The 14356-nt window shown below is 52.0% G+C and overlaps 1 protein-coding gene across 2 annotated transcripts in view; it reads left to right on the plus strand.

Annotated features, from left to right (window-relative positions):
* The window catches only part of VRK3 (VRK serine/threonine kinase 3), a 35921-nt gene that overhangs the window by 3425 nt on the left and 18140 nt on the right, over positions 1–14356 (plus strand). For both annotated transcript variants that reach the window (XM_011289701.4, XM_011289700.4), the window contains exons 3-9: positions 2217–2356; positions 2930–3079; positions 4265–4459; positions 10201–10265; positions 11859–11925; positions 12804–12888; positions 13165–13270. In XM_011289701.4, the coding sequence (XP_011288003.2) occupies positions 2218–2356; positions 2930–3079; positions 4265–4459; positions 10201–10265; positions 11859–11925; positions 12804–12888; positions 13165–13270 (807 nt within the window). In that variant the 5' untranslated portion in view covers position 2217. The remainder of the gene's footprint in view (positions 1–2216; positions 2357–2929; positions 3080–4264; positions 4460–10200; positions 10266–11858; positions 11926–12803; positions 12889–13164; positions 13271–14356) is intronic.

Here is a 14356-nt window from a genome sequence, read left to right on the forward strand (position 1 = left end):
TCTGTGCTAAGCGATCAGAGCCTGGAGCCTGCTTGGGATTCTGTGTCTCCTTCCCTCTCTGCCCCTCCCCCGCTTGTGCTCTGCCTCTGTCTCTAAAATTAAACATTTTTAAAAAAGTTTAAAGTATATAAATAAATAAATAAATAAACAAATAAAATACATCTACTTAAAAAATAAGTAAAATAAAATATATCTACTTGAGGGGCACCTGGCTGGCTCAGTTGGTAGAGCATGTGACTCAATCTCGAGGTCATGAGTTCCAGTCTCGTGTGGCGTAGGGTTTACTTAAAATAAGAAAAAAAAAAAACCAATAAATTAAAAAAAAAAAAAAAGTAAAATATATCTACTTGAAGTACCCATAGCACTGGCATCCTTGTTGATTTTCTCTTCTTCGCTTAACTAGTTTAATCCTGTTTTTATGGGTTGACTTGTGTCCCTCAGAATTCCATCATGTGGAAACCCTGACCCTGAGTACCTCAGAATGTGGCCATATTTGGAGATAGGGCCTTTAAAGAGGTAATTAAGTTAAAACAGGGTTGTTAGGGTAGGCCAGCCGCGGTCTGAATGTTTGTGTCCCCCTCCCCCAAAATGCATATTTTGAAATGCTAATGCCCAATGTGATGGTATTAGGGAGGGGAGCCTTTGGGGAGGAGGGTAGGTCATGAGGGTAGAGCCGTCACTAATGAGGTCAGTATTCTTTTGAAGGAGACCCCAGATAGCTCCCTAGCCCCTTCCACCATGTGGGGACTGAGGAAAAATTGTCAGTCTGGACCCCCAAAGGCCTTCACCAGAACTCAACCATGGTGGCATTTTGACCTCGGACCTCCTAGTCTCCAGAACTCTGAGAAATAAGTTTCTGTTTTTCATAAGCTACACAGTCTGTCATGTTTCAATATTGCAGCCCAAACAGACCAAAGCAGGGCCCTAATCCCATATGACTGGTTCCTTACAAGAAGAGATTGGAACGCAGTCAGGGGGACGGCCATGTGAACACAGAAGGCAGCCATCTGTGAGCCAAGGAGAGAGGCCCCAGAGGAAACCGGCCTTGCTCACACCTTGATCTCTGACTTCTGGCCTCCAGAGTTCTGAGGAAATAAATTCTGTGGTTCAAACCCCCCAGGCAGTGGTGTTTGGGTACAGCAGCCCGAGCAGACGAATACACCTGCCGTGTCCTCCTTTTTAATAGGCTCTGTGTGTACCTTTGGTTTTGAGTTTTACAAGTGTTAGGAAATATCCCAGAGACACACAAAGCCTAAAGGATAACGTCAACACCTGTGTCTCACTAAGTCAGGCTAAGACGGGCTGTTTGCAGTAGCGGATGCTACGGTCCTTGGGGCTTAATGCAACATATATTTATTCACTGATCATGAGATTCCAGCGTGGACCCGACAGCCCTCCTTCATCTTGTAGCTGTGCCAGGGGAGTGATGCGGCCTCCGGGGCCATGAGTGCTGAGAAGGGGTGGATGGAGGGGGTCCTCTGGCTCTTAACTGCCTCCGCTGGGAATTGACTTCCACTCACACGCCATTAACCAGGATTAGTTACGTGGCCCCGGTGTAACCGCAGGGGACCCCCGGGAAGGGTAGGGGAGCACGTGGATATTTGGTGAGCATTCACGGTCTCTCCCAAACCGATTGTGTGTTTCAAGAAACAAACATCGAAAGTACAGGGGAAGACCCTCAGTGCTTCAGTGACCTGAGCGGTTCTGCGTAACTTTCATGGACTCCAAGGAATTCCCGTATCTTCTGTGAAACCTGCAGTTTTGCATTGCATTTTTCTGCTTTTGACCTGCCCGGGGCCATTAGGGGAGAGATGGGTGGCTAGAAGCTGGATGCATGGTGGGGGGGGGGGGTGGATTTGTTTTAGAAGTGGCCACTTCCTGGGGAAGCGCCCGACTCTTGGTTTCGGCTCAGGTCATGATCTCACAGTTCGTGAGATCAAGCCCCGCGTCAGGCTCTGCGCTGGTAGCACAGGGTCTGCTTGGGATTCTCTCTCTCCCTCTCTCTCTGCCCCTTCCCCATTCTCTCTCTCTAAATAAATAAGTTAAAAAAAAAAATAGAAGAAGTGGTCACTTCCTAAGAGAGTATATTCCAATGTAGTAACTTTTCTCCCTTTTGCAATGTTGTCACCATGGGGAGCGCAGATGAACTACTCACTGGCAGTGGGTGAAGTTTTGCTTTCAGCTCCCTGTTCCCTCCCCCACCTTTTGTTTCCTAGCATGATCACCTTCTGTCCAAACTGTGGCAAAAATATCGAAGCGACATTCAAATTCTGCCCCTACTGCGGGAAACCTTTGCCTGTGGAGGAGCATGAAGGGTGCCAGACCTTTGTCAGACCGCTTACGTCGTCCTTCCGAGGTAAGAACCAGCCCTTTGAGGGGTGACGAGTGCGTGTGTGCATGCATCGGGGGAGGAAGGCCGGAAACCTCTGCAGCCTGTCTGACCCGGCATTGATCCTGGGGCGGCCCAGGACTCAGACTCTGTCTACACTCAGTTTCCTGGCATCTGATCGGCCCCTGGGTTTTCAAGTTGACAACTCAGGGGGTGCCTGGCTGGCTTGGTCAGTGGAGCATCCGGCTCTTGATTGCGGCTCATGCTTAGCAGGGTCAAGCCCCACGTCCAGCTCTGTGCTAACAGGGCAGAGCCTGCTTGGGACTCTCTCTCCCCCTCTCTTTCTCTGCCCCTGCCCTGCTCGCGCACAGTGTGTTCTCTCTCTCAAAATAAATAAACACAAAAAAATAAAAGAGAGGAGGAAAAAAATAAAATGAAGGGATAGTTTGCTCAGGTATTTAGGTGACCGAAGAAGCGAGGTTTGGCTCTGGGGATCGGCGGGAAGAGGGTGGTTGAATGTGCCCTCAGGGTTTTCCAGTTTAGGGTTCCCTGGAAAAGGCCTTTGTAATTTCAGTCTGCATCCTGTCTTCCTTTCTCCAGGCTCAAAGAGAAAGAGGAGCACCAGTTCTGAAAGCTCTTCCAAGAAAGTGAGATGGTCTAGCACTGTCACCTCTTCCTCGTCATCCGTCTTCTCTGATGGTGACAGTTCTGGGTCTGAAGATACCTTGAGACCCTGTGAGAGACCCAAAGGTGAGAGTTGGGGTCAACCTGGCCTGACTAGACGGGGAAAAGGTGGGTCACCGGACAGTATCTGGGGCATCCTTCCCCTGCCCGGGCATCCCCTACCCCGCCTAGACCCTCATTGCAGCATCCCTAGCCTCCAGTCCGTCTACACACAGCCAGAGCCGCCCCTGTTCCCACCTGTGCATAGCCTCCTGCCTCCTATCGCCCCTCCAGCCCCAGCTCTTCATCCTGGCATCGAGGGGCAGCTCTCTAGGAAGCCTTTCCTGAGCACCACAGGCTAGATCAAGGCTGCCTCGTCTCCCTCTCTTTGCCCTCTTAGCCCCCAGTGCCAGTGACACCCTCATTTGAGCACGTGTCTCCTCCAGGCTCCATGGCCCTTTCTGCCTCACTTGCTAGACTGAGAGTCCTGTGTGGGCAGGGACCAGGTAGACTCATGTGCATAAGCCTGGAGCTAGCCGACGAGCCTGGGAGTCTTGAGGACCATGTACCCTCTCCTTCCTAGTGGGCCCTTGGATCTAAAGTCACAGCCCCCAGTGCCTCCCCTCTGTCCCTTGTTATCTCCAGGCCCCTCTGCCTCTTGCCATTCTACGCCCTGGGTGGATGGTGGGTGGGAAGAATGGAGTAGATAATATCTCTTCTTGTGTCGTTGTCTCTCTCCTCACCATTGCCCCCCATTCTCTTGCCAGTCTGGGAGCCTCTCAAGGGCAGGGCCTCTGTCTAACAAATTTCTGACTCTTTATATTCAGCACAGGGTGGACAGGTCCTGTTTCAGGATATTTTTGGTCGAATGTCCGGAAGGTCTTTTTTTCCCCTCAGTAAACTTCTCTTCATCCAACAAGACCCAACTCAAACATCCCCTCCTCCAGGAAGCCTCTCTTGACTTCTCTAGGCGGTATCAGTTTCTCTCTCTTATTCCTCTGTATTGTCCTGTTTCGGACTCAGTTCTGACCGACGGTGTCCAGATCAGACTCCCCCACCAAATTAGGGGCTCCTGAGGGAAGGGCCCAGGTCTGACTTGTGTCCGGGTCCCCAGCTTTGTCGCACAAGGACCTGACTCATGAAAGGTCCCAGGAAGCATTTGTTGAAAGAACAAATGAATAAATGAACCCTATGATGAGCATTGTCCCATTACCCATCCAACTTGTCTCTTCCTGTTGCTGCTTTTTCCTTATTCTGACTATCTTCCTGCAGAGTCCTGGAGCAGACCCCCAACCCCCAAAAGCAGCCCACAAGCGACCAGGCAAAGCCCTCAGACCCTGAAGCGGAGCCGGGTGACAACCTCGCTTGAGGCTTTACCCACAGGGACGGTGGTGACAGACAAGAATGGGCGACACTGGAAACTGGGATCCCTCCAGACCAGGGACAACCAGGGCATTCTCTATAAAGGTATGCTGTCCACTGGCCAGCGGGTGCTGGGTCTGGCAGGGGCATCTCTGAGCCAGGGCAAGGGGCGGGGACCCCCTTTCCGAGAATGGAAATGAAAGCCATATCCCAGCTGCCCACCTGCCTCTAGACAGCTTTCTCTTAGACTTGGGATTGCAAACCTACCCACCTGCAGTGGCTGGGCAGGTAGAGTAAGCGTGTTCAGGAGGCTAAAAGGTGATGGGGACATCTGGGGACCGTGGCCAACTGGGAATTCTGTGCCCTGTGTAACAAGGCACCCCCCTCCCGTTCCATGTCCACCTCTGTCATATGGGAGCGCAGACCCAGTGAGGGTGAATGATGAGGACGATGATGAGTGTTCTATCAACCCTGCAGAGATAGCATGGAACCCCCCCCCCCCAAAAAAAACAATTTGGTTTGATTGTTAAGAGTGACACAGACCAAGAGAATGCAAAAGGCTAATTGCTTGAGAGCGGCTCTGAACTGCTCTGAACCAGGAAGGAAAGGTGCCTGATCGGGGTTTTTGTTTGGTTAAAGGGTGAGGCCCGGGCGAGGGTTCCTGCACAGGGGCCGGGGCCTCATGTGATTCGCCTCTCCCACCAGCACCACAGAAGGGAGCCCCTGGCTTTCTTATCAGCCTGCCCAGATGTGGAGCGGGGAGCAGAAAAGGCAGGGCCGGGCTTGGAAGCTGGCAGTAGTCAAAGATTAAAAAAAGAAGTCCGGGGCGCCCTGGTGGCTCAGTCAGTTAAGCGTCTGACTCTTGATTTCAGTTCAGGTCATGATTGCACAGTCATGAGATTGAGCCCTGTGTCGGGCTCCATTCTGGGCGAGGAGCCTGCTTAAGATTCTCTCTCTCCCTCTGCCCCTTTCCCCTGCTCATGCACTCTCTCTTGCTCGCTCTCAAAAAAAAAAAAAAAAAAAAAAAAAAGGAGTCAGATACCTTGTTACAATGAAGAAAACAAAAACTGTGCACTGATTGGTATTAATCAACCTAATGTTTACTGAGTGCCTATTCAAGGCCGCACCGTGTTCCAAGTGCTTTATATGATTTTGGGGGTGGAGGGTGTTGTTATTTTGTCAAATGAGGTTGACCTTTCATTAAAATGACGATTTTAAAGTCTACTATTAAGTGAGTTGTAGTCCATTCATCATGCTGCACAGTCATCATGTGTATCTAGTTCCAGAACATTCCCATCACCCCTAATGGAAGCCCTGTACCAAAGCACCCACTCCCCACACCCCTCCTCCCAGCCTCAGGCAACCACTAATCTGCTCTGTCTGTCTGGGTTTCTCTGTTCTGGATATTTCTGATAAATGCAGTGATACACTACATCATGGCCTTTTGTGTCTATATGCTGTCCCTCAGCGTGATGTTTTCAAGGTCCAGCCACATGGTAGTACGTGTCAGAACTTCATTCTGCCTTGCGCCTGAATAGTATTCCAGGGTGTGCACATACCACATCTGGTTTCTTCATGTTACGGGTCGGTGCACGTGTGCATTGTTTCCACACTTGGCCCTGGTGACTAGTGCTGCTGTGAGCATCTGCACACACGTTTTCACATGGACGTGTGTTTGCTTCGTACTTGCTAACTCATAAATGGATGTCAGCACTGTCACTGCCCCATTTCCTAGATGAGCAAGCAGGCTCCAGTGCTCAGCACAGAGCCTGACGCAGGGCTTGAGCTCATGAACCGTGAGATTAGGACCTGAGCCAAAGTCAAGAGTCAGAAGCTTAACTGACTGAGCCCCCCAGGCACCCCGAGAATTGCAAGTTTTAGTACAGCAGCTGACACTCTTAGCTCACTGTGGGCCCCGCTCTAAGTTCACCACACCAGTCAGCTCATCTTTTTTTTTTTAATTTTATTTTTAATTTTTAAAAATTTACCTCCAAATTAGCATATAGTGCAACAGTGATTTCAGGAGTAGGTTCCTTGATGCCCCTTCCCCATTTAGCCCATCCCCCCTCCCACAAGCCCTCCCGTAACCCTCAGTTTGTTCTCCAGATTTATGAGTCTCTTCTGTTTTGTCCCCCTCCATTTTTATATTATTTTTGCTTCCCTTCCCTTACGTTCGTCTGTTTTGTCTTGTAAAGTCCTCCTATGAGTGAAGTCATACGATATTTGTCTTTCTCTGACTGACTAATTTCACTTAGCATAATACCCTCCACTTCTATCCACGTAGTTGCAAATGGCAAGATTTCATTCTTTTTGATTACCGAGTATACTCCATTGTATGTATATACACCACATCTTCTTTATCCATTCATCCATCGATGGACATTAGGGCTCTTTCCATACTTTGGCTATTGTTGATAGTGCTGCTATAAACATGGGGTGCATGTGTCCCTTCGAAACGGCACACCTGTATCCTGTGGATAAATGCCTAGTAGTGCAATTGCTGGGTCGTAGGGTAGTTCTATTTTTAGTTTTTTGAGGAAACTCCATACTGTTTTCCAGAGTAGCTGTACCAGCTTGCATTTCCCCCCACTCCCTTTTTTTTGAGAGACAGAGAATGATGGAGGGACAAAGAGAGAGGTGGACAGAGGATCTGAAGCAGGCTCTGCACTGACAGCAGAGAGCCCAATGTGGGGTTCGAACTCATGAACCATGAGATCATGACCTGAGCCAAAGTCAGACGCACGACTGACTGAGCCGCCTAGGCACCCCCCCCCCATCTTATTCCCTTATTCATACAGCCCTATGAGTGGCCACCCTTTTCCTTTGTCAGTTCCTGAGTTCTAACGTCACCCTCCCCATCTCCCTGGAACAATTTGGGAGAACCAGTATCGGGTCACCACGTAAATCCCCGCAGCTGCTCACGGCGCTGTGCTTGTGAAAAGTAGCCTGGGCTCAAGTTCAGGACTACCCTCTGGGTCTGTGCCCTTGTGGACGGAGATTTGGGGCTTGTGTCAGTTTTCTGTGGCCACCGTAACAAATTACCACAAACTTAGTGGCTTGAGACAGCACTCATTTGTTCTCTTACAGGCGTGGAGGTCAGAAGTCCAAAATCAGTCTCACGAGTCTTTTGGAGGCTCTGGGGGTGGAGAGGGGCCTGTTTCCTTGCATTTTCGGGCTTCTAGAGGCGCCCGTGTTCCTGGGCTCATAGCCCTGCCTTCAGCTTCAAGATGTATCAAGCTCCTCTCTGCTTCCATCACGCCCATGCCTTCCCCCACTTTCTCTAGTTATACCTTCCCTAACCCCCTTCTCTGTAAGAACTCTTGCGGGGCGCCTGGGTGGCTCAGTCGGTTCGTTCTGGTTATGCTGGATCCCAGACCAACTTTCTTGCTCCAGGTGCAACATCTGTTGCCTGCTATGGCAGCCTGGGAGCTTCCACCCGTTTGCCTGCTATGCTCTTACCTGCATGCTCTCCATGTATCAGGTCTGCATCAGGCAGGGATCTCCCCACGTCCCAGAGTCTGGAGCCCTGGGTTGATAGCCTGGCTCTGCAGGGGCCAGTGGCCAAGCTCATTGCCCTTCCTGGGCCCCTGTGGGCTCCCCTCTATAATGGGAATCGCCAGCTGGCTCTGCGGGCTGTTGGCATGAGGGCCGCATAGAGGAGCTCAAGAGAAAAAGCCCCTCATAATCTGCAGAGTAGTGCCTGAGATCGCACTGAAATTGCCAACTGTCCCTGCCTGCTTCTGAGCGTCAGGAGCATATGTGTCACCCGTCTGTGTGGGAACTCTGTGAGCTGGGTACTGTTAGCATGCCTGAGAGGTGCCACAGGCAGCTCCAGACACCCGTTGGTGATCTCCCCAAGCCCCCTTCTCACAGGTGGAAAGAACCCCCCTTTCCCCTGAGATTTGAGCCCCCCCCCCCACATTTCCCTCTCTTAGACTTGGCTCGGGTCACCCTCGGTCCTGGGTTCTGTAAACCCTGGACTCCCACCCTGCTCTGGCTGGAGCTTCATGAGGGCAAGGATGGCTTCTGGGTAACTGTCACCTCCCTTATTTCCACACCTTGGACAGCGCCAACCTGGCTGAGCAAGGGGCAGCAAGGATTTGAAAGGGTGGAGGAGGGCACAGAGAGCCTCGGGAATGGACAACAGTGTGTCGGTTTATGGGCCCCGGATGATGTTGAGCACTCGTGATGAGCCTGGCTTGGTGCCGAGCTCCAGGGCTGAGTGGGCTCTCTGGGCGGTGCATGTGAAGGATGCAGCTAGCTTCAAATGTACGGTATGCGCTCAGCTACTGCCGTGCTCATTCCTGCTGGGCCACCTGAGCCCTTGTATCCAATCCTGGGGACGGGCTTCGTCACTCCTATTTCACAGGCATGGGAGTGGAGGCTCAGAGAGGTCTAGCACCTCGTGTAGAGTCACACAGAGAGTTGATTGCCCTGCGAGTAGCCTCTCTTGGCCTCTCTGACCCGCAGTTCTCCTCTCCTCCGGCAGGTGGCACTAACAACAATGGCGGCAGCAGCAGTAATCTTAACATAGTAGACCTTCCGGGGCTGTCCTGAGCATTAAAGGGAGACCACGCGTGTAAAGCCGGCACTTAGCATGGGGTTTATCCTTGAGCAGCACGGGACAAGCAGGCAGGGTGTTTATGAGGAAGAGAGGAAGAAGGAAGTGGATGGTGCCCCACTACCCAGCGATAGGCTCAGATGGCCCCATGGGGACTCGGGAGCAGAAGTGGTCGTTCAGCACGGTTCCGTGTTGAGCCGGCAGGGCTGGATCAGCCATTGGATCTAGGCAGCCCCGGGATTGCAGCTCAGAGGACCCCAAAGGGCAGAAGTCAACCCGTGACGGCACTTCCCCAGGTGGGGATGGGGCTGGGACAAGGCTTCATCCGTCCCATGGTACTCACCCACATGTGTCGACAAATGCAAATATCTGGTGTATTGGGGATCCCCAGGACCACCCCCCCAGGCTCAGGTATTCACAAGGAGGACCCACAGGCCTCAGCACATAGTTGGACCACAATGCATTTCAGCAAAAGAACGCAGAGCACAGTCAAGGGAGGGGAAAGGCCCACGGAGTAACATCTGAGGGGAGACCAGCACAATCTTCTGAAGAGTGCCTTCCCCAGGGGCTCCCGGAGGATGCACAAGGAAGTGTGACAACACACGTGAAGTGTTGTCTACCAGGGACGCTCCTGAGAGACCCAGCACCCAGTTTTTTTTTTTTCTTCATATGTATTTATTTTTGATAGAGAGCATGAGCAAGGGAGGGCAGAGAGACAGAGGATCTGAAGCGGGCTCTGCGCTGACAGCAGTGAGCCTGATGTGGGGGCTTGAACTCAAAAACCACGAGATCATGACCTGAGCTAAACTCAGACGCTCAACCAACTGAGCCACCCAGTCATCTCATACCCCAGGTTTTTATTGGTAGCTGGTCACTTAGGCACACTCTGCCTGGAATGTACCAACGTTCTAGACTCCCAGAAGGAAAGCAGATGTTCAACACAATAGTTTGGGCACAGGGGGCCCCTCTGCTTGGTTCAGTGATGCTGGAACCCTCCGGAAATCCAAGTACCCAGACACCAGCTATGGACCACTCTTGCAAGCAAGCCTTTCCAAGGACAGAAGTCAGGCCTGCTTGGTAATAACCCTTTTTGTGTAGCTGAATATTAGCAGAGAGAAAGGAGAAAAAAAAAGAACTTTTCCAAGATCTAGGAAGGAACAGGTCTTGAAAGCCAAGAATGCACTTGACAAGTGCAAGTTTTGCTTGCTCTTCACTGAGAAGTTTCAGGACTATGACTTTCACTTTCCCTGGTGATCATAACCTTGTTCGTTTTGTCCACCCACAGCCGAGCCTGTCTCCACCTTCACCTGCAAGTCAAGTCCGCAGAAACAAAGATTCTCGCTTAAACTAGTGAGTGTCCCTGGGGGGCAGTCACAAGGGGAGGGCCTGGGGCTTGGGCACCACTGACCTCCAAGCCCCCTCTGAAGGCTGGCACAGGCAGGAGAGCTCCACCTTAGCCTGCAGGGGGCAGTGGGACCTTGGGTGGGGCACATCTCCCTCCAGCCTCAGGTTCTTTATCACAGGGGACCTGGGAAGCTGCAGTCAAGTTCTCCCTGAGCCCTGGTTCCGGTGCTGTTGGGTTGTGCAGTCTGGAGGGGCTGAGTGTCCTCACCCTTGCAATGAAGCCACTAGTACCCAGATTGTGTGGCCCACTTGCCCACTACCTGTCTGCCTCATAGCATGTATTTGTTGAGCACCCACTGTATTTCACTGTGCCGGATGTTGGAGTCCATCAGAGAAGCTATCTGATGGGGTCCTTGCACTGAGGAGTCCATGAAATCTGATAAAAGGGTATCGTCTTGGTTAGTAGCCTCGTCATCTCTGAAAGCTGGGATTGTAGGCGACTTTTATTGTCTTCCCTTCATTTATTCAGATTTTCTCACCCTTACCCCCCCCCACCCCCCCCCCTCGCCCCCCCCCCAGAATACTGTGGCAGCCAGTCCGGGTGCCTTCCCCTGGCCCTAGACAGAGGCTGTGTGAGTGGTTCAGAGCGAGGACTCCGGAGCCAGGCTCACAGATGAGTAATAGCCCCTGTTCGTCGAGAGCCTGTTCCATGCCTGACCCTGGGTTAAGAGTCTCACAAGCAAGCCTGTGAGCTGGTTACTCTGTTTCCCCATTTAATAGGTGAGATAATGGGGACTCATCACTGGCCCAGGGGCAACCAGCATGCAAGTTGTTTTCTTCACTGCTGTATCTCCAATGCCAGTAGAGTGCTCAGCACGTAATAGGTGCTCTGTAGAAAGAATGAATGAATGGCAGAGCTGAGCTTTGAACCTAGCTCTTTAGCCCTGTGCTCTTAAGAACCCAGCTGTGCTAGTTGTGTTTAATTAAAATACTCAGTTTGCATTGTAGAAAAAATGATCCGATATTATTAATGGCTTCAGCAAAAGTAATAGTTTACTTTATTCACGTAAACGTCTGGGGCAGTAGTCCAGGGCTATCACTGTGGTTCCATGAACAGGGGAGCCCACTTTCTCTCTCGTTGCTCCAACATGGGCGGCTCCACATGGGCTGAGATGGCTGCCTCAGCTCCCACCATCTCCTCTGCATTCCAGCCAACTGGAACAGAAGCGAAAAGGGAGAGCCTGCCCAGCCCTTTGAAGGCATAACCTGAAAGTTGCCCACATCTCTTCTGCTTACATCTCCATTGGCCAGAACTTGGTCACATGGTCATTCCTCACTGCCAGGGAGGCTGGGAAATGTTGTTTTTAGCTGAAGGCCACATGTCTAGGGAAACTTGTGTGGATCCTATCATAAAAGAAATCTGGGCAATGGAAATGACATGTTCACATGCAGCACCCTAGGGGATTTGGTTCTGAAGTGGGGGACTTGGTGATGGTTGTGCTGGCACTAACCTGGGGTGATACCTGGCCAGTAATGTCCTTGAAGCCCTTGTCTAAGAGCTTGCATTGTGACACCTTTCCCCCTGCCGTTCCCGACTAGGATGCCAAGGACGGGCGCTTGTTCATTGAGCAGAACTTCTTCCAGCGGGCGGCCAAGCCTTTGCAAGGTATTCTGCAGGGAAATGGACAAGGGGGAGAGAACTGTGAATTCTGGGTCAGAGCAACTAACTTCCCCCTGAAGGTGTGGGAAAGGGCCCAGTTGCGCCCCATCACCCCTTGGGCCTTGGGCCTCAGAGGACAGACACCGTGGGCCTGGAGAGCCTAGTGTTGAATTATCAGAAGTACCACGGCCAGTTGCTCAACGTAGTCATTACTTAAAATCAATTACATCAGCTTGCAATCAACTAAATCGTATTAGGAACAGTAGTAAATATTCAAATACTCAAAACTCATCACTTCCTAATTACTTGTCTACATTGTCTATGACCTATACTCTCGGGGTCGTTTACAGCCATTGTGCCCGCTTGGTGAAAACACCGCGCGATGGCGTGCTGGCATCTCTTCCAGCCACGCCTTCTGTCACGTCAGATCAGTGGCCCGAAATCGGCCACGGTGGGAAGTGTTTACACCACGGAAGTTGGCAAACACTGCAGCTCAGGGCTGTCCCCCCCTGGCCAGCACACCCCTGGATCTGTAATCACCCAACTGAGATGCTGGAAGGTGGGCAGGCATCCAATGATGCCAGGACCAGCGGAGACGTTTCCTGATCTTACTAGTCACACGTGTGAATCCAGAGGTTACTCTGTTGTCCTGAGGCCTCCCGCTCCAGATTTGTGTGTGCTTTCCGCCTCGTTCACCCCCTGTCACCCGCAGATACAGATGACAGCCCGAGGTCAGCGATGCCCACCCTGTCCCCACCCTGCTGTCACCCGCTCGCAGAGGTGGTGTCTCTGACTGGGAGTACCGTCTCTGCTTCCGCTCTGAGAACGGGCTGTGGGCCCGGGACCAGGTGGACTCTAACTTCTCAGTTCCCTGCCTCCCACAGTGCACAAGTGGAAGAAGCTGAACTCGACCCCCCTCCTGGCCATCCCCACCTGTGTCGGTTTTGGCATTCACCAGGACAGGTACAGGTGAGTCACTTCACGTGCCAGCCACCTCACTGGTCCCGTTCTTTCTCTCCCCGTCACGTGACCAGTAATGGCTGGGACCCCGGAGCCATTGGCCAGCCAGTTGCTTCTTTCTCCACAGCGTTGAGCCACGCTGATCCCCTACCAATCAGGAACCCTTGATCTTGCCCAGGACCGGGACCTTGTGGCCACCCAGCCACGGTCCCTCCTTGGTGGCCTGGATTCTGCCCCCCTGCCCCGGTCATCTCTCCCACCTCCTGGGATACTCCTATCTTCCAGGTTCTTGGTGTTTCCCACCCTGGGGAGGAGCCTTCAGTCGGTCCTGGATGACAACCCAAAGCATATAATGTCGGTGAGGTCTGTGTTCCAGATGGCCTGCCGGCTGGTATGTACCTAGAAGTTGCTGGCTCCCATCCAGGGGATGGCGCACTAGGTCCTAGATTACCAGTTGGCCTGTTCATTGACACATTCAACCCGTGTCTCCCTCTGCTAGACACCGGGGGCTAGTGCTTGACAGGCACAGGTGGGCACTAGGCCATTAGAACCAGAATGACGAGCATTCCCAGGTGAGAGGTGGAAGAAGGGGCCCCAGCCTTAAAAAGAGGGGCTCGGCTGGGCTTCCTAGTAGAAGCCACGAGTGGGAAAAAGCAAGGTGCCAGGTGGAGTGGGAGTGGAGATTCGTGAAGACAGTATTCCAGGCCAAGGATACAGCTTGGGCAGAGGCTTGTATAGGAGAGAGCAGAAGGCATTTGTTCATTCATTCATTCATTCATTCACTCATTCCTTCATCCATCCATCCTTTCATTAAATATTTATCAGGTCCCTGCTGGGTGTCTGACACCGTCCGAGGGGCTGGGAGTAGCACAGACATGGTTGTTACGTCTAGTGGGGGAGGATGATCTTAAAGTGAACAGTTTCACAAGCCGCAAACGTCCTCTGAATAGAAATGTCCCTCTGCTATGATGGAGGATAAGAGGACCCACTTTAAATTGCCGGAGAGGTGGAAGTGGCCAGGGAATGACATATTAAGAGTCCTGAAGGTCTACATGCTCAGTGTGTCTTCAGTGTGACATGTAGAGGGGGAAGGGGTAGACAAGGCGGGCTTGATGTGGAGAGGTCGGTAGCGACCAGATCATTCAGAACACCAAGCTGAGGACCTGGGACTCTTTCCTGAGGTCACTAGGGAGCCATAGGAGGATCGGGAGCAAGGGAGGAGCGGGATCAGCTCTGCGTGCAGAAAAGCCCTGTGGCCCGTGTGGGGATGGACTGGTGGGGCGAGATGGAGACCGGGCGAGGTTGGCACGAGCGGACAGGGCCTGAGAAGAAGATGGGCTGTAGGGACAGAGAGTTTGTAGAACAAACAGAACCTAGTGGAAAGGTAAGCCTTGGGGTCAAGGTGGGTTTGGGGATATATTCAGGATGTAACTACCACCCAGGCAGTTCAGTGTATGGGTCTAGAGTTCAGTAGAGA

This window comes from Felis catus, chromosome E2 (assembly GCF_018350175.1).
Source record: "Felis catus isolate Fca126 chromosome E2, F.catus_Fca126_mat1.0, whole genome shotgun sequence".
Classification (NCBI taxonomy): Eukaryota; Metazoa; Chordata; class Mammalia; order Carnivora; family Felidae; genus Felis; species Felis catus.